At 67.7% G+C, this 18493-nt stretch overlaps 2 protein-coding genes across 3 annotated transcripts; both read right to left on the bottom strand.

Moving 5' to 3' along the window:
- Nucleotides 1–193: 193 nt before the first annotated feature.
- On the bottom strand, nt 194–11818 carry PTPRN (protein tyrosine phosphatase receptor type N). 2 transcript variants are annotated; one of them, XM_075153041.1, is made up of 23 exons: nt 11684–11818; nt 9976–10026; nt 9669–9782; nt 9298–9403; nt 8966–9164; nt 8493–8817; nt 8168–8284; nt 8005–8039; nt 7599–7885; nt 7186–7272; nt 6953–7032; nt 6657–6721; nt 4064–4276; nt 3726–3935; nt 3490–3637; nt 3255–3328; nt 2879–2956; nt 2625–2744; nt 2351–2517; nt 1234–1287; nt 1056–1120; nt 879–952; nt 194–782 (listed from the first exon to the last, which is right to left on the bottom strand). In XM_075153041.1, the coding sequence occupies exons 1-23, from the start codon at nt 11784–11786 to the stop codon at nt 711–713; spliced, it is 2844 nt and encodes a 947-aa protein (XP_075009142.1). In that variant the 5' UTR covers nt 11787–11818; the 3' UTR covers nt 194–710. The 2 variants fall into 2 exon arrangements, with proteins under 2 accessions (XP_075009142.1, XP_075009143.1); XM_075153042.1 differs by having other exon boundaries at nt 7960–8039; nt 11684–11812.
- Nucleotides 11819–12617: 799 nt separating this feature from the next.
- On the bottom strand, nt 12618–17800 carry DNPEP (aspartyl aminopeptidase). The gene is made up of 15 exons (XM_075153047.1): nt 17764–17800; nt 17550–17637; nt 17389–17477; nt 17200–17313; nt 16733–16858; nt 16470–16600; nt 16012–16096; nt 15455–15562; nt 15158–15235; nt 14746–14829; nt 14321–14481; nt 14128–14167; nt 13641–13742; nt 13115–13282; nt 12618–12733 (listed from the first exon to the last, which is right to left on the bottom strand). Exons 1-15 carry the CDS (start codon nt 17767–17769, stop codon nt 12683–12685), a joined length of 1431 nt encoding a protein of 476 aa, XP_075009148.1. The 5' UTR covers nt 17770–17800; the 3' UTR covers nt 12618–12682.
- Between the last annotated feature and the right edge of the window lie 693 nt (nt 17801–18493).

The following is an 18493-nucleotide window of genomic DNA, read 5'->3' on the forward strand; positions in this document are numbered from 1 at the left end:
GCCTGCGGGGTGTCTCTGGCTGGGGGCTGCAGGGTCCCCCCCGATCCTTGCCTGCAGGCAGGGGGGGCCCAGGCCCAGCTGCACTTGTCTGGCGGTTGCGGGGTAGAGGCTGTGCTCCTGCAGGGACGGGGGGGTGGGGGACTCCCTGTGCCCCCCCATACACACACAGTCAGAGGCCAGGCCTGGCTGCAGCTGCACAAACGCGACACGAGAACTTTATTCACATCAAGATACAAAATTATATTTCTCTAGAAATTTATCTTCTGCTCGAGTGACGAGGCAGGGAGCACACAGAGGGGACCTGGGGCTGGGCCAGGCTTCCCTGCACCCAGTGCTCCCCCCAACCCCTGCCCTCCCACATGGGTACAGGCAGGGAGCTGACACAGGACCACCAGGTTGGGGTGCAAGAGAGCGGCTGGGGGGAGCCCTACAGCCAACTCCCAGCAGCATCACCTGGTCCCCTCCCCTGCAGGGGGTAGGGGACACGAGCCCTGTCCCCTCTGCGGTGGCAGTGATGGGGTTCCGTGCCCTGCCCGCAGAGGGGCTGAGCCCTGTGTCCCTGGGGAGAGGGGCAGGGGGGCTGGGGGGCAGAAACAGAGCCAGCAGCACAGACAGCATTTTACAGGGAGAGCAGCCCCACGGGCAGGGCGAGGAGAGAGCGCGAAGCCGGCGGGGCGTGGGGGAAGACGAGAGGGGAGGGCTCCTTGCCATCACTGCGGCAGCGCCTTCAGAATGGCATTCACTTCCTCGGCCACGGCCGTCAGCGCAAACTCAAACTGGTCCTGGGGGAGCAGAGGAGGGGGGCATGAGGGTCCCTGCCAGCACGGCCTCGAGGGCTGCACACTTTCAGGGAGGGGATCACCAGTTGGGGGGGGTACCTTGGTCTGCACCATGCCAGGCCGCTGGTCTCGGATGTGCTCCAGTGTAGCAGCTATGTCTATCTCCTTCACCCCTGGGGCAGAGCGGGAGAAGGGTGCTAGGAGGGGGGGTCCACACGCTGAGCACATGGCCCCACATCCCCTGGCAGGGCAGAAGCAGTGCTGCCCCGCACCTACCTTTGGCCATTCGGTTCAGGACCATGTCGACAAGGATGTACGTCCCGGTCCTGCCTGCACCATCACTGCAAGACACCGACACTTAGACCACAGGAACAGGCTCCAGGGGTCCTGGCCAGCAGGTCCCAGCCTTGCAGCCACCCCCCAGCCCATACCCCCCCTCCACCCCCGGCGGTACCTGCAGTGCACGATAATAGGGCAGGAGCGACCCCGGTAGCACTTGTTCACCTTCCTGCAAGGACAAGACGGAGCAGGTCAACGCCCTGCCGTGCCGGGGACAAGGGTGCACTAGGTGGCCCTCGCTGTGCCGAGCCTGGGGGGCAGCAAGCACCCCATGATGTGGCCCTGGGGGGTCCAGCACATGGCTCCTCCTGCCTCCCCAGCAGTGCTGGGCATGGGACGGGGACCATGGGTGGAAGGGGGACGGGGCAGGGAGCAGAGCCCAACTCCTCGGGTGCCCAGCCCGGGGCTGGAGGGGAGCAGTGGCAGATCCCCCAAGGGAGCAGCTCTGGTCCGGTGGGGCGCGAAGCTGGGGGCCAGGCGCCGGCAGGGCTCCCGGCATGCTCCATGCAGCAGGCACGGCTGCCAACGATCACTTTTGTGACTATGCAACTGGAGCCAGATTACTAGCTGCAAATCACAAAAATGACGCCGGCAGCTGCGAGAGAGAGACAGAGACAGACAGAGAGACAGAGAGAGCGTGAGCGGGGCGCAGAGGAGTGCGACGTGCTCGGGGACCCCCTGCTGCCCTAAGCAGGGTCCCTGGCCCTGGGAACAGTGACTGGCCAGCCCCCGGCAGGAGCCCACCACCACCCAGGGACCCCGAGACCCCAGCAGGCGCTGCCTGCAAACCTCCCGGGAGCAGTCCCAGCCCCGCAGCCCTCTCCCCAGGCTGGCTGGGGACCCGCCGCTGGCTGTAGGGCATGGGGAGCAACGGGTCACAGCTGTTCAAGGCTGCCTCCAGGGGTTTCTTCTCGCACCCATGGCTGGAGAGGGTGCCAGGCAGTGCTGTCCCCCATGCCAGCTCCAGGGAAGAGCACTTTCCCACTCTCCCCCTGGCAACCTCAGCTGGAGGTTGCCAGCCCACCAAGCTCTGCCGAGCCTCATCCCAAGCTGGCCAAGATCTGGTTATTCTGCTCCTCCCCATGCACGGCAGCCCCCTGTCCCCCCAGCCGGTCCATGCCACGGCCCTGACCCTCATCACACCGGCAGCGATGTCCTTGCTCATCAGTCCCCTGCAGTCGGGACCACCACCGGCTCCCCGGGGGGTGGCATGGCACTGGGTGGGCGCTCACCTGCGGAAGTCGAGGAGGGGCCGGGTGGTGGCGGGGATGCCCTCGGCCGGCCAGCTGAGGAAGTGGAACTGCGTCAGGGTGCGGGTCTCCTGCGACTCCACGTTCTTCAGGTAGAAGCTGCGCACCAGGAAATCCTCGCACCAGATGTGCTCCGACACCAGGTTCACCTGCCCGAGAGAGGCAGCCGGTGGGCGTCAGCACCGGGCAGGGGGGCTGCGCTCAGGGGGATGGAGGCTGGAGGGTGCTCCTTGCCTCAGGCTACAGCCACACTTACCTCGTAGATGTGGTAAAGAGAGGAGCCTTCGTCCGGCCAGTAGCGGTCACACTGCTTGACGCTGTCCTCGGCCAGTGGGCTCAGCATGACAATGACGGTGCATCCGTGCTCCCACACCATCTGTGGGCAAGGCATGGGGGGTATCACCGCTGGGTGACAGCCCAGGCAGGAGGGGGGGCTGAGCCGCTGTGACCCATCTGGTGGGAAGCGCCCAGAGGGACCCCGATGGGCTGGCACAGCCGGGTGACGCTCACCTGCCAGAAGTCAGCGATAGTGTGGGACAGCGGCCCCTGCGTGGCGATGTACGCTGGCATCCGCGGGTCGTGCTCGATCTGGAGTGGGAAAGAGGGTGTCAGGCTGCACACTCTTCGGCCAGGGGTCGGTGACACCAGGAGGAGCAGGGGGATACTCCAGGGGTGATGGGAGGGCTGGGGAGGGAGTTTCAGGTGCCGCAACCAGGAGGGAAATGGATTTTAACCATGTCTGGGCAATGGGGCAGGCACATTGCTCGCTTCCGTAGCCCGCAGGGATGTGAGCTCAGTCCAGCTCCATCCCAGAGTGGGAGCCTTGCCTGGGCTGAACACATCACGGAGCGGGGTGGCAGGGCAGGAGCCCCTGGTGATCACTCACGATCGGACTGGCGTTGATGAAGTCGCTGCGGGACGGGTTGCTCTCAGCTTTCAGCTTGATCCGCACATGGTCATCTGGGGAAATGGAGGCCAGGGGATGCGGTGAGTGCCTGGGGGAGCTGGGGGCAAACCAGCACCGCAGCCTGCTGTGGCCCCAAGCACGGCCGTGCCCCACACCACCCTCCTGGCACAGCGCTGGGAGCCGGTCCCTGGGGCAGGGCAGCTGGGATACTCACAGGGCACACAGTCAGGGCTGCGGTTCTTCTTCAGGTTGGCTTCGCTCTGGGCAATGGAGCAGACGCTGGGCTCAGCCTGGTAGGCACAGAGAGCCTGCCACTCCTTGGCCAGCCGGTCCCGGTTGCGGAGGTGGTCCTCCATATAGGCCTGGGGCAGAGGGGCGGGGGTCAGCCCGGCAGCTGGCGGGTGCACGGGGGGCTGGGGAGGGGGCTGCCATCCCGCCAGGCCAGCTCACCAGGATCATGTGTCCGGTGGAGATGTCCATGTTGGACTGGACGGGCTCCTCGCACCAGGAGGGTGTGCTGCTGTGGGAGCTGGGGCTCGGCTGCGGGGCGTCGCTGAACTGGGACGAGACGCTGCTGACCCGTGAGGTCTCTGCCGGTGCTGCCGGTGCCTCGGCGCGGCCAAAGAGAGACTTGGCAGCCATATGCTGGCGGCACAGCTCCTGGGGGACCCCAGCAAGAGCCCTGTCCGTCGGCCACGGCGCTGCCGTAGGGCAGCCCTGTGCACCCCAAGCGATGCTGACGCAGCGGTGCTGCATCCCGCAGGGTCCCGCAGCCCACGGGGTCCTACCTGGTACTCGAAGGTGGTGTCGGCAGCACCCTCGGGCCCCAGGGCGGCCAGGCGCTCCTTCTCCCGCTGCTTGGCATGGCGCCGGAGGCAGAAGGCTGCAGCGGCTGCGATGGCGATGCCTGCTACGCAGGCCAGCGCGATGAAGGTCAGCAGCACCGAGTGGAAGCCGTCCCCGAAGCGGGATGGGCGCGAGTAGGCAGCAGCCTCATTTCGCTGGGGGCAGAGCCGAGCAAGGGTTAGCAGGGGGCATCTGCACGGGGCTGGTGGGGGCAGAGACCCCATTCTGCACCACATCTGTGGTTGTTGGGGGCTAAAACAGAGCAAGGGCACTCAGTGCTGCGCTGATTCTCCTAGCACCCTCAGCTGGGGCAGGGCTGGTGTCACTGGGGTGAGGCACGGTGCACCCACCTGCGTGTCGCTTGGGGCATTGCTCACACTGGTGTCCCTGGGGCTGCAGGACTAGGTAAAGCCTGGCCAAGCCCAGGCAGCAGGAACCGGCTGCTTTTCTGCTCCCAGCACCCAGGGCTGCTCCCCGGGGCAGCCCCAGGCCAGGCGGCCCCCCTCCAGGGTAGGCAGTAGCCCCATGGAGCTCGTGTTCAATGAGCTCCTGCCCAGCTGGAGGTCAACAAGGGCTGGATTCAGCCCAAGGGGTTAATGGCAAAGGACAGGCCACTGCAGCGCTGGGTCCAGGGTAGCAATCGCTGCTCCCAGGGAACTTCCCCAAATGGGGCTTGCCTCTCCCCTGTGGCCACTGCTCCACGGCAGGACACAGGGGGATGTGCCGGCGCCACCGGAGGGCTGGTGCCACCCCAGCTGTGGTGGCTGGGGGACGGGTCCTCCCCATCCCTCTCCTCAGCTGGGACACAGAACAGCCCCTGCCACCTTGCAGGCAGCGCCTCCAGAGTTCCTTCCCTGTAGCTTGGGGGGCCAGCCAAGTGCGTGCCAGTCCCGTGCTGGGACAGGATGGTGCTGAGCCCCTGCTAGATGAGACCCCCCTCAAGGCCGAGACCCCCCAGAGCCTTGTCCCAGAGTTGCTGGTGATCTGGACGCTGTCCCCGTGCCAGCCAGGTCCTAGGGCAGCACAGGGATGCTGGGGCATCACCACCACCAAATACCCTGTGCCCAATGAGGCGCCAGAGCCCAGCATTACCTCACTGCCACGGCCTCCCATTGGCCACAAGCCTGATGAGGTTACCGAGGGAACACTGCATCATCATCACCTACCTCGTCACCATCATCACCTGGGGATGCCCCCGTCCCAGGGGTCCCTGCTGCTGCCTGGCCCCCAGCCTCATCAGCCCCAGTGCCTGGGGGCCAGTCTGACTGTCAGGGGTACCCACCAGGGCCAGCACCTCCCAGCTCCCCAGGGCACCCCAGCAAGAGCAGCCCCGGAGGTGTCAGAAGGTCTGGAGATGTCAGCAGGGCTGGGGGGACAGAAGGGACCTCCCTCCCAAGGCCTGCCAGGGCCCTGCTCTCCCCCTGCCTCTCTACATCCCTCTTTCCCCAAATCTTGCACCAGTCCCACTGAGCTCAGAGCCCAGGGTGGGGGGATGAAGGAAAAGCACCAGCTGGTCTGGACCGGGTTGGTCCGTGCAGAAGAGGGCTCGCAAAGCTGCTTCAGCCTCCTCTGAGCTCCAGCTCCGTCATCTCTGCCATCTCCCAGCTCCTGCCACTTGCCACATCAAAAGGCATTGCCATAGCAACGCTCCACATGTTGCTGATGGAGACGGGTTGCCTCGGTGGCCAGGCCACCCCTTCTCCATGGCCTTCTCCTCCAAGGTCCCCCCTTCCTTCCTCCCTGCCCACAGCTACAGCCACAGCCACAGGGCAGGAGAGTGGGAAACGGGGACCCTGGGTTGGGGATGTGCTGCACCACTTCCCCCCCCCAGGCTGGAGACACGGGAGCCAGGCTTGGTCCCCCATCTCCAGTCTCCACTCCCCCACCAGGAGACTCTTCCTGGGGATCCCCAGAGGAGCACAGGGAGCGGGAGCTCCAGCCTCTCTGAGCAGATGGCTCCTGCCCCATCCCTGCCTTCAGCTGCTTTGCCATTCCCTGGGGGCACGATGGCATTTTGCCTGCCTAGCTATGGTCTCTGGGGTGCTCTGGGCACAGCCCGGTGCTGGGGTACCCAAGCCACAGCCAGGATGGGGTGCACAGGCTGGAGGGAGGCAAGGGTAAGGATGAGTCCTGCAGGGTGCAGCCTGCAGCCCCCCAGTCTCGGATGAAGGGAAAGCCTCTGGGACACCCTCCCAAATTGCCTTCAAACCCGTGGAACTTCTGTTTTAGAAATTGCCGAGTGCCCTGGGAGCGCAGGCGGCTGGGCAGCATCTCGCTGCCGGGTGGAAGGGGGTCACTGGAGCCGCCCTGCTCCGACCCATCCCAGATAACCCGAGTCTGTCTCCAATACAGCAGCCCGAACACTGCCCAGAGCCCTCTGCTCCCCAGCTGCCCCACAGACCCACGGGGATGGCTCGCTCACGAAGACCCCTGCGCCCCAGGGTGGGGCACGGCGTGCTTCCCGGCTCGTGCCTGGCAGCAGCACCCCCACTGCCCTGTCCCCAGCCCCGAGGGACAGGCATGCCTTGCTCCTACCTCTCCCACTCCTGTTTGCACGATCTTCACGCCCAGCTCTGCCTCCAGCTCTGCCTTCACTTGCTCTGTGGATGGAGAAGAGACGGTTAGAGGGGTGCTTCCCCTCCACCCAAAAGACACCCCCTGAGAGCAAAGGGGCATCCCCGACAGCTGCCCACCCCACGCCAGCTCCCCAGTTCAGCCAATGGCACTGGGAGGTATGGTGGGAGCCTCCTTCTCCCAGCCCCTGGGAAGGGGCACCCCACACCTGGAGCAGGAAAGGGGGGCAGAACCAGGGGGACCCCTGCCCAACTCACCAGCCTGGCTGGCCACGTCCGCCAGTGAGAGGTTCTGGGGGTTCTGCCGGATGCGGAAGGTGAGTGCGGGGCCCACAACGCTGCCGGAGAGGGGGGGACATAGCATGAGACTGGGGAGCACAGACCCCCTCCCCATCCCCACCACAGCCCGGTTCCTCCTGGCCCCCCACTCGAAGCAGCTTTGCATGGCCAGGGGCTGTGACAGCAGCACCCCGCACCCCAGATCCCCTCACCTGATGTTGATGAAGCTGGCCGTGGAGAGGTGGAGGCGCTTGGCGAGGAGCTCCAGCAGCCGCACACCAGCGGCCAGCCCCAGGGGCCTGCGGGGACAGCGGCAGGGTGAGGAGCGAGCAATGGGGGCGAGGGCAGAGCCCACGCTCCCCACGACTGGGGAAGGGGGACGGGCAGGCGTGGGGAGTCCCATGGGTGGAGTGAGGGCTGTCATGGTGGGCAGAGGACGCGTGGTGATGGAGGTGAGCTGACCCCCTCTTGCAGGGGTAAGGGCTGTGGGTGGAAGGAGATGGGGGAGCTGACCCCACTGGAGACCCAAACAGGCTCAGCTGAGCACATGGAGCTGCCACACTGGCCAGGGGGGATACAGCCCCTCCGCACACCCGCACCCCCTCGCCCCACCCCCGGCTCTCACTTCTGGTCTGTGACGATGTAGCCGTACTCGTCCGGTGGCCGCGTGCCCCGCTGTGCCCCACCATCCTTCGCCTCTGTGTAGCTCTTCTTTTCCACTGCAATCAGCTTCCCGGGGCTGAGCGTGTCCCCGCTGTGTCCCCGCTGCGGCTCTGCCCGGGGGGCTGGCGAGGACACTGACCTGTCCCTCAGCACATCCCCTGGGGAGCTGCTGGCTGGGATTTTGGGGGGCAGCACTGTGGAGGAAGGGGGCACTGGCTCCTCTCCGTGCTGCATGTCCCCCTCCGTCACCTGGAGGGAGGGAAAGAGAGGAGCTGGGACCTCCAAGGAGAGCCCTGGGGGGCTGCCCTCCCCCCCCATCCCACCTGTGACATGGCACCTCCTCCAGCACCACCCTGCTGCAAACCCACCCGTTTCGCTGTGGGCACTTCGGGGCCAGCAACACCTGGGAAGGAGAAAGACAGAGGTCCTGTGGCACCCTCCCCGAGAGGCAACACCCCCTACCCCAAAACAGGGCGTGCTGGCACGCACTGCTGCCCGTCCCTGCCCGCCCCGTCCCTGCGCCCCGCTCACCAGAGCTCTGGAGCAGCTGGAGGAGGGTGGAGAGGCTGCTCAGCTGCTGGGGGCTCAGCTCCGGCAGCCCCAGGCCGTAGCTGGCCAGGAGGGAGGCCAGTCTCTTCAGGGCAGCATCTGCAAGAGCACGCAGCATCAGTTCGGATGCTCTGCATCCGCACAGGGACCACGGGCCGGGGACGCAGCAGCCGGGGCAGGTGGGGTTGGGGGGGTACGCTGCCCACGGGCATGAAGCCAAAGAGGAGGGAGAGTCTGAGCCACGAGGAATGTGGCTGTGGGGACAGGATGGGGATGAGGGCTGGTGCCTGGCGGGAGGACACGGTACCCGTCTGTGCAGGGGGTGGCTGGGCAGCCAGGGGCGCTGGCTGCTCCCTCTCCTCCATGTCCCTGTAGTCACCGGGGAGCCGCAAACTGTGCTGGAGCCTGGTGCTGGCAGGGTCCAGGCGGCCAGCTTTCTCCCTGGGCAGGGAAAGCATGCCCAAGTCCTGGAAGAGATGGCCCCCATCCGTTCCTGGCTGCCCACCATAGGAGGGCACAGGGCCGGCCCCAAAAAGGGCCTGGGCAGGGACCCGGCCCAGCAGCGAGGAGGTCTCGGGGTTCTGCCTGGCTGAGCTGCCGGGGAGCTGGTGAGTGCCGTCCTGGTAGCCAAACTGCAACGAAACACAGAGCCGCCACGGTCAAACCCCACAGGGCCCCTGCCACCCCATGGCAGGGTACCCCAGAGCCAGGGGGGCACCGAAGCACCTGCCCATCTCTACCTTTCCGCCCGGGAGAAGGGAGCTCGCCCCCGTGGCTTACCTTGTGGTAGGAGTAGGGGTTGAGCAGAGCCTCCTCGTAGCCCAGCTGGGGTGGGGGGGGCAGCAGGAGGTGCTCCAGGTACCGCTGCACCAGCGGGGAGGGCAGCAGTGGCGGGGGCTGCCCCAGATGCTGAGCCGCTGGCAGGCCGGGGTCTGCGGGGAGCGGGGCTCGCCGGGGGGAGCCGCGGAGGGGCAGGAACCTCGGAGGAAAACAGCGCTGGGGTGACTCACCTGGGTAAGCGGGAGGTCCCCCCCCAAAACCCCATTTGGGGGGTGAAGCCCTCGCTGCCCTGCTGGGCTCTGCTCGCAGGCTGGCGGCTGGCACTGCCCTACCTGTCCCTGGCCGCCGGCTCCAGCGAGGGTGGCGGGCGGAGGCGAGGGATGCGCTCCATCTCCTGCGAGATCACATACTGGGTGATGCTGTCCTGCCACGAGAGCCCTGCCACGGGAGGGGGCTGTGAGACACGGAGGAGGCCTGGGGACCGCAGGACGAGCGCACAGAAGGCCGCCCTGGTGTCCTGACCCTGTGTCCCATGGCCTGGGTTTCGCCCTGCTCCTCACAGAATCAGCTGGACCCCTCCTCAGCCCAGCCTGGCCCCTGGGCCAGCGGGACCCCAGACAGCCCTAGTGCCACAAGGCAATGCTGCCTGACACCCCCTCCCCGCCGGGCCACAGTGACTCCCCCCCCACGCTCCCCCCTTCACCTTGTGCCATGAGATGCCGCAAGACATCCTGCAGGCGCTGGAGCACGGGAGAGGTGACCTGGAAGTAGGGTCTGTCCTGCACGGAGCCCACCTGGCACTGCCCAAACAGCCCATCTGCAAGAGAGGGGAGGCAGCGGGGCCGGATGGATGAACATCCCAGGGGTGAGGGTCTCCAGGCGCAGCCCCACCTTTCTCCTGCCATTTCCCCCCGCACTGCACCCCAAGTTCCTCTGCAAGGCTGCCCTGCACCCTCCACACCCCCTTGGGAAGGAAGAAGGGGATCCCCGCACCCCCTCTAGCCACTTACCCTGCACGCACACCTCCTGGGGAGAGCACAGCCTCCGGTCAAACAGGCAGCCTGGGACAGACAGACAGACAGACAGGCCAGTCAGCACAGGCTCCAAGGGGGGCTCCAACGGGGTTTGCTCATCACCAGCTGCTTGGGGACCTCCGCTCTCCAGGAAGGTGCCACAGGGGTGCAATGTGGTGATGGGGGGCGGGGGGGGCACAGCCTGGTAGCCCAGAGCAGGGCCTTGGTGCCAGCCTCCCCCCCCTAAAGCCAAGATGGGGGCTGTGTGCAGAGCCTGCCCCTGGCTCTGGTGAGCAGGGGGAGGCCTGGAGTTTTTTGGGGTGCCGGCAGCTAGGAAGGGGAGGCTGAGGGAGCAGAGACCCACAAGACCACGTCTGTTGCCCTCCCACATGTGGCACTAGGAGGCAGGGACATGGCCCTACACCTTGTGACACCAGGGACCCACTCTCCCTGTGAGGGGGACCCCAAAGCACGCATGCAGCAGGGGGGAGTCTCTCGGGGGGCAGCACTTGGGCAGGGGGCGGCTTCCCCCTTCCTCCCCCCCGCCCCGTCTCGGTCGAAGACCGTCAGCAGCGAGACGGCAGCAGGCGATGACTCAGCCCCGGATGGCGAGGAAGGAACGAGAAAACAACCGGGGGGAGGGGAGGGAGGGGCCCGCCGAGCCCGCCGCGGGGGAAGGGGGCAAATGGGATGGGGGTCCCCGAAACCCGGGCGCCCGCGGGCCTGTTCCCCCCGGGCCAAGGCAGGTGCGGGGCACAGGACATCGCTGCCGAGGGGCGACCCCCGGGGGCGGCGGGAGCGGGGGGGGGGGCCGGGCCGGGGCGGCGGGGCCGGGCGGGCGCTGTCCGCGGTGCTGAAGCGGCGCAGCCGCCTCCCGCCGGGACGCCCCGTTCCGCCGGGAGGGGCGGCGGCACCTGCCCCGGGAGGCTCCCCGGGCAGGACGGGGCTCGGCCGCAGCCGCTTCGGCACCGTCCCCGACTGCTCCCGGAGACGGCGGGGCCCCCGCGGTGCGGCCGGACCCGTCCCGGCGCTCCCGGGCCCGCCGGAGGCCGAGGGACGCAGCAGCCCCGGGCGCCCGGTAGTGAGTCAGCGGCCGCCAGGGCTGTGCCGTGCTGGGAGGGCTGCAGCCCTGCTACCGGCAGCGGCACCCGGGTCTCCGAGAGCCGCGGGCAGGGGCCGCACGGGCCGAGCTGGAAGACAGCAGGTGCACCGGCCCGCCCTCGCGTCCCGGGCTGGGCCGTGCTTACCGGCGGAGGGCGGCTAAAGGGCGCCGGGGTCCCGGAGGGAGCCGCCGCTCAGGGCTGCTGCCCCGGGCTCCCCATCCCTGCGGCAGCCCCAGGCATCGGCTTTGCCCCGGACAGGGTCTCTGAGCGAGCACCGCCTTGCTCCCGTCCCGTCCAGCCGGCCTCGGGGGCGGCAGCAACTCTCCAGCCGGCGGGGTGCAACGGGGCCAGCCTCACCGCCAGTCCGGCGGCCCCAGGAGAGAGGCGCCCCCGGTGCCGGTGACGCACCCGCCGTGCCGGTGCCGGGCTACCCTCTCCCGCTCTCCACCGGGGACCAGGCTTGCCACTGCGCGCCGTGACAGCGTCCACAGCAGCGGTGACAGCACCAGCCGCGGAGCCCCCTGCCCTGCCGCTCCTGGGGAAGCGCCCCCCCGGCCCCCGCGCTACCCGGGGCGCCGCCCTGCCCAGGGCCCCGGTCTCACCGTGCGCGGCGGCGGCGGTAGCGGAGGCGCCGCCGTTCCGCAGCAGCCCGCGGCCGGCCAGGAGGAGGAGGCAGAGGAGCGCCCGGAGGAGCCGCCGCCCCATGCTCCGCTCACGGCCGCACCATGGCGCACCCGCCGGCCGCGCCCCCGCCGCCGCCGCCAACCCGCGCCCCGCCGCGCCGCGCGCCCCGCCCACCGCCACCTCCCCGCCGATGGCGCACGGCCCACGGCTGCCGCGCCACACGCCCCTGCGCCGCAGCCAATCAAAGACCTGGGCTCCTTTCCCCCCACGTCGGGCTCACGCCCCCCTGTTATCGAGCGGGGCCAATTACGTCGCGCCCCGCGGGGAGACGGCCGAGCGCCGCGCCAATCGCAGCCTCCCTGGAGGCGAACCACGCCCCTCCGGGGGTGTGCCACTGCGCCGGCAGCGCCTCCGCCGATCACCGCCTGCCCCTTCCCAGCCCTGCGGCCCCAGTGGCTCCCGCGCGGGCCACGCCCCTGAGAAGAGCCCAATGGGCAGCGAGCGCCGGGCCACACCCTCACACTCCCGCCCAGCGGCCCCGCCCCGGAAGGGGCGGAGGGGAGCGGACAGCCCCTGACCCCCCGCCGGTGCGGGCAGGGACGCCCCCACCCCGGGCAGCGGCTGCAGCTCCGGGGCTGGCAGCGGCAGGCGGGACCCACCCCGCCCCGCCCCGGGCCGCGGCAGGGCAGGCTCAGCCCCCTGCTCCCCTGGGGATGGGGGCAGCCCCCGCGCTGCAGGAGGCGGGGGACATCCCCCCCCAGTGGGGGCAGAGCCACCTTCTGGCCCTTAGCTGGGACCCCCAGCACCCCCCACCCACACGGCACTGAGGGGGCCGCTGCAGGCGGCTGAACAGGTCCCAGGGGGACCCAGGTCCGTCACCCCCGCCCCCCGCTGCGCTCAGGGACCACTCGCTGGTGAGACAGAGATGCTTTAATGGCCCCAGGTCCGAGCCCGCGGCCGCTCCCCCCCGGCCGCGCTCAGTCGACCACCAGGCTGCTGCTGACCGCCGGCAGGAGCTCGAAGAAGCCCTGGAAGGAGACAGGCCATCAGGGTGGGCCGGGCAGGGCGGCGTGGGGTGGGGGGACAGGCAGCGGCTCCCTGTCGGGTTACACACGCGGCGTCATAGCCGGCATAGCAGGACCGCGTCGCCATAGTAACCCATCACTGACTCAAGGCTAGCGCCGGTTGCCATAGGAACCATTTGGGGATGGCAGTCGCCAGGGAAGGCTGGGATGCGAGGGGGCACCTCCGGAAGCACCCAGTACCTGCGCTGCCCCAGAGGGGTGGGGAGCCCGGCGGGATGGCCGGGCTCAGCCCCAAGGCGGGGGCTGGATGGGCACACGGGGATGGGGGAGATGTGGAGCAGCAGGGAGGGGGCTTGGGCGCAGGACGGGGGACACAGGGCTCACCTTGAAGAGGGTGATGCTCTGGAGCACCCCTGAGGTGCAGCACATCTCCCGGATGGAGTGCATGGCCAGCTGCGGGCAGCCGATGTCCAGCACGCGCAGCCCCAGGCGGGAGGCCAGAATGGGGCCGATGGTGGTGCCGCAGGGTGTGTCGTTGCGCACCATGAACTCCTGCACGGGGACACGGCCTCAGCAGCTCCCCACGCTGCCCCACGGCCTCCCACATGGACCCCCGGGCCTGAAGGGAGGCAACCTGGGACGGGGAAGCAGCACCGTCCCCAAGCCAGGGTGCAAAATCCCCCAGAGATGGGACATGCTCAGGCCAGGCCCCCCCTCCTGTTCCCAAGCCTGGTCCCGGAGGCAGCCCTGGAGCTGGAGCCCCGGAGCAGCAGGCAGCGCAGACCCCAGCAGGGACGGGCACGGTAACTGAGGGGTGGGCGTCTGGCACAGGCCACCTCTCCTGAACCCAGGGGCAGGGCCACGGCCCAAGCTGGTAATGTTCACAGAGGGCTTGCCCAGCCCCGCTCACCTGCAGAGGGACACCCACGCGGGCGGCGATGTCCCGGATGACTGCTTCGGTGACAGCCGTGGAGGCGTAGCGCTGGTTGCTGTTCACTTTGATGACGGGGCCCTGCACAAGGGAAGGCACCGCAGGCCCGCGATCGGCACCGGGGATAGTCAGTGGCTCTGGAAACACCTGTGCCCAGGCAATGCCCACCCCAGCCCACCAGTCCATTCTCCCCTCCCTGGGTGATCCATGGGGATGGGGACAGCCCTGCCACAGGGACAGCTCCAGCTCAGAACAGGGAAGGGCTCCAGGGCCAAGACTGTGGTCCCAAGTAATCAACACCAGATGTGTGGCACGGCCAAACTGTCATGTGGGACAAACGTCTCCCATTTGAGTGCCCTTGAGTTGCACCCCGGGACCGTGCTCCAGGGAATGGCTGGGCGTTTCACAGCGCTGCAGGACGGACGGACAGCACCCGTCCCAGCCCAAAGCAGAGGGCTGCCCTCACCTTGTGGAAGGCCGGACGATGGTTCTCCTCATGCTTGTCCCTGCAAAAGAGAAGCAGGAATTCCATGCGACAGCCCTCCCTCCCTGCTGAAACAAGGACTGTCCTGTCTGTACTCCCTGAGGAATGACAGGGATACGTCCCCCCAGCCGGCAGGGCAGGCTGCCCTGGCCTGCGGCACTGCTCAGATACTCACACGTAGTTCGGGTGCACAGCGTGAGCCATATCAGCGCTGATCATGTAGGACTTGGCCACGGCCTCCTCAAAGGCTGTCAGGTTTTGCGGTGATGCCGAGATCCGGCGCAGCACCAGCTCCGTCAGCAAGGACTCCGCGCCCTGTGCACTCTCTGACCCTACCTGCCAAGGACCACCATCAGCACGACCCACGTGGTACAACCCCCTGGCACCCCAGGGGCCGGCTGACAGGCTGCTCCCCAAAGCCAGCAGAGCAGCTTCCAACCACACCAGTGCTTCCCAACCCCTCCACAGGGGGGTAAGCAAACCCCCTCCTTACCCTGCTGGGGCCTGGGATCTATCTCCTGCTAGGCATGGCTGGGGGAGAGCAAAGAACATGGAGCCCCTCCCTGTGCCAGCCACCCCACGGCTGTGCCCCTCGCTCACCTCCTCGTTGTCGTAGAGCGCGATGAGACGCACGTTAGGCTCCTGCGAGAGGGAGGAAGGCGCTGCGCACGAGTCAATCAACGCCTACAGGGTTAAAGGAGAACGGCCACCAACTTGAGCGCCACCCATCCCGGGAAGCTCAGCACTGAGCCGGCAGGAACTTTCCCAGGAGAGCCCAAAGCACCGAGGAAGGCAGCTGTGGGCACACACATCGCCCAGCGAGAACAGGAGTCGCCCCTGGGAGCTGCAAAGGGGGCAGCCCCCATCCAACCCCAGATCGTCCAACAAACCAGACCCACCCCATAGGTACAGGCCTCCCTGCAGAGCCTCGGGCCAGCCCACAGCCCTGCTAAGCCGAGTGTGCATGGGGGCCACGCTGTGGCCTCCAGGCTCCTTTCCCCCTCCTGCTCACCTGCAGGGCGCAGTAGCAGCTGTGCAGGTTGTCCAGACGTGGGGAGAAGATGAACTCGTCGAAGGCACCACCCAGCGTCTGCAGGCAGAGAGCCAGGAGGAGTAGGGCACAGGCTCTGGGTCACCAAAAAGTACCTGCCACTGGGTCCCCATTCCAGTCCCCCCATCTTTGCCCCTCAGGAGCTGCCTCCTCTCATTCCGCTCAGCTCCCAGCCCTGGCACGCCCCAGCCAGAGGAAACGTGCAGTGCCAGCCCGCAGGCTGTGTGCAGGCAGAGGGAGGCTCCTGCCCTTACTCACCGCTGGCTGCGTATCCGCCAGGCATAGTTCCAGCTCCACAATCTGCTCCGGTTTCACCCCCAGCTGGGGGCAGAGCAGGGAAAGCAGGACAGGGCTGTGCCGCTCTGCCTGGGAAGAAAGCAGAGCTGCGGGCAGAGCAGGCAGTGGATGGCAGGGGAAACTCCCTCTTCCTCCTGGTAGAGCTGTCTCACACCCCACTCATGTTGGCACAGTCCTCCCTCCTACCAACATGTACTGTGTTCAAGCCCCCACCTCACACAGGGCAGCAGGGCTATTTGCAGGGCGCAGCGAGGGGCTCTCTGCTCCCTGTGCAATCCCCCCTCCCTGTCCTGCCTGCCCAGGCAGACTGACAGTTTTACAGGGGCTGCACCCCTTCTATACGATGGCTGCAGACCAGGGTGGGAACAGAGAGATGGCTGAGCAGATGTGTCATGAACACAGCTCTGGGGTAGAGTGGAAAGTTACCAGCAGTCCGTGGGGAGAAGGGGAAGGGGAACCTGCTGGTAGGTCCCTGAGGACTGGAAATCAAAGGTGACAGTCCTTGGCACCTGGCTCACCTGGGCCGCAGCATCGCAAGGTGTGGCTTCCATGAGCACCTCCTTTTCCAGCTCCTCCTGCACAGCAGTGGCCAGAATGGGAACCCTGTGGGGAGACGGTGTCGTTAGCTCCCAGGGCTTTGCTCACCTCTCCTGCTTGGGTTACACACAACCAACCCTTCCTGGGGTGCCTGCCTGGCTCCTCCAGGGAGCGATTGCCATGCCGAACAGAGCAAGGACAGACAACATTTCAAGCACAGATCTATTATGCCACCTCAGGACATCCCAGTATCCTTTCCCAAGTCCCGAGCTTGGAAGCATCTCCTGGAAGGACTCTATGGGGCTAAGAAAAGCCATTGCAGACCTCCCCACTGCGATGAGCGGCTGCCAAAGGGAGAGAGCTGAGGCTGGGCACTACTCCAGCTGGGTCCCAGCCCTCCCGAGGGCTGGCCAGGGGTCGGGGCCAAGCCAGGCCTTACAGGTGGTGCTCGGTGTTGGGCCCGAAGTTCTCATTGATGCTGCGCTGCAGATGGATGGCCAGGTGGGGAATGCGGAGGACAGGCCGCTCCACACGTACCAGGCGCTGCTCCAGGCGCCCTGTGGCCGGGTCCTGAAACACAAGGAGGACTGCTGGGGCCAGGCCTGCAGGGCTGAGAGGCTGCAGTAGGTCCCACTCTAGGTGGGAGTCACGGACTCAGAGCCGGGGGCACACAGCTAGCCCACCGTCCCAAAACAGGCTCACCTTTATGATCACCCTCCCGGCCACGGTAAGGTCACGGTCGAACCAGGTGTTCCAGATGCCCCCTCCGTAGGTCTCCACGCCGACCTGCACCATGCCCACCTGCCCCCGCTTAGAGCGCCGCTTCACCTGGGCGAGAGCAGAGGCAGCACTGCCGGCACCGCAAAGCCCCAGGGACTGGGTAACCGGTGGGGACCGGGCAGAGCACGCCCAGAGTCTCATCGCTGATCCTGTCAGCGCAGGGTGCTGTGAGGTGGGACAGGGGACACAGAGGCGGTAACAGCAGGTGGAGCAATGCAGGGGGTCAGCGCGGGCTGCTCTGGGTGGCAGATTTGGGAGGTGTAGGGACCCAGCAACGGTGCTGCGGGGCACAGGGGGAGTCAGGGCAGTTTTTTGCTTGTGGAGTGAAACTGGAGGGCACCAGAGAAGGCCCCAGCCCCGCGGGAGGGCACCCGGCTGGCCGGCCTTACCCTGAGGCAGGGGCTGTCGGTGTGGGCCCCCAGCAGGCTGAACCCATTCCCGGGCTGGAACTGGCCGCCGACGGCGAAGGCGATGAGGGTGGAGTAGTTCCTGGTGACGAAGTACTGGGGGCAGAGGGGCAGGGGTGAGGGCCGCCCGCCGCCCCCGCCGCCCCGCCGCCCCGTCCCCGGCCGGCCCACCTTCTGCGCCGGCCGCACGTCCCAGTGCTCCGTCTCCTTCAGCTCCTGGAAGCCGGCCTGCAGCAGCCGGCTGCGGCACTCGGCCACCACTGCGGGGGGGAAGAGCCGTCAGGGGGGCCGCACCGAGCGGAGGGGAGGGGAAGGGCCCGGCGGCTCCTCACCGTGGTAGGGCGAAGGGCTCCGGTTCACGAACTTCACCAGCTCCTGCGCCGCCGCCTGCGCCGCCTGCTTCGAGCCCTGCGCCGCCGCCTGCGGGCACCGCCGTCACCGGACAGCACCGACACCGCCCCCACCCCGGACCGAGACCTCCCGTGGGCCCGGGGACTCCCCCGGGCCCGGGCAGGGCCCGACCCCCGCCCCGCGCCCGCCCGGTACCTGCATGGCCGCCGCCGACCCGCCGCCACGGCACGCGCGCCCCCTGCTGGCGCGGAGGAACGCGCCCGGGCGGCCCGACGGCGCGCACCCTGACCCCGCACCCTGACCCCGCACCCCGCACTCTGCACCCCGGTCCGGGGCCAGGCAAACCAGGCGCCTGCCAAAGCCAGGGCGGAGCTGGGGGCTGGGTGGGTAGAAGCTGGGCATAGCCAGGAGGGGCTGGGGTGGGAGCCAAGGGGCGGGGATGGGCTCCCCAGGGATGGTCACCCTGTGCTGCCCTGGGGTGCCCCAACTTGGCACCAAGCACCTGGGCCCCATGCTCTGCTCACAGGCTGCCACGTCCCTCCTAAGGCCGTGCACCCATTGCCGGGAAGACACCCATTGCTGGGAAATCATGCACAAGCACTGATGGAAACCCAAAACCCCACTGCAGGGGACACAGCCAAGGGCAGGAGCCACCCCGATCCATGGGAGTTCAGTGCCCCAACCCGGCACCGGGTGAGTAGGGGCCGCCCTGAAACACCCTGTCCCTGCGCTGCCCAGGGGTGCAAGTGCTCAGGGGAATGCACATGCTTCCCAAAGGCTGGGGGTCTTTGGGGTGAGTAGCTGGTGTAAGCCACACTGCAGCCCCCCCATCATTGCTGCTCCCCTGCCCAGCCTTCACAGAAAACAAGACACAAGCCCTTGGTGCCACGTGGGGACCAATACCCCTGAGTGACAGCGCTGCGCA

The sequence above is a fragment of the Calonectris borealis genome, chromosome 6 (assembly GCF_964195595.1).
Source record: "Calonectris borealis chromosome 6, bCalBor7.hap1.2, whole genome shotgun sequence".
Taxonomy (NCBI): domain Eukaryota; kingdom Metazoa; phylum Chordata; class Aves; order Procellariiformes; family Procellariidae; genus Calonectris; species Calonectris borealis.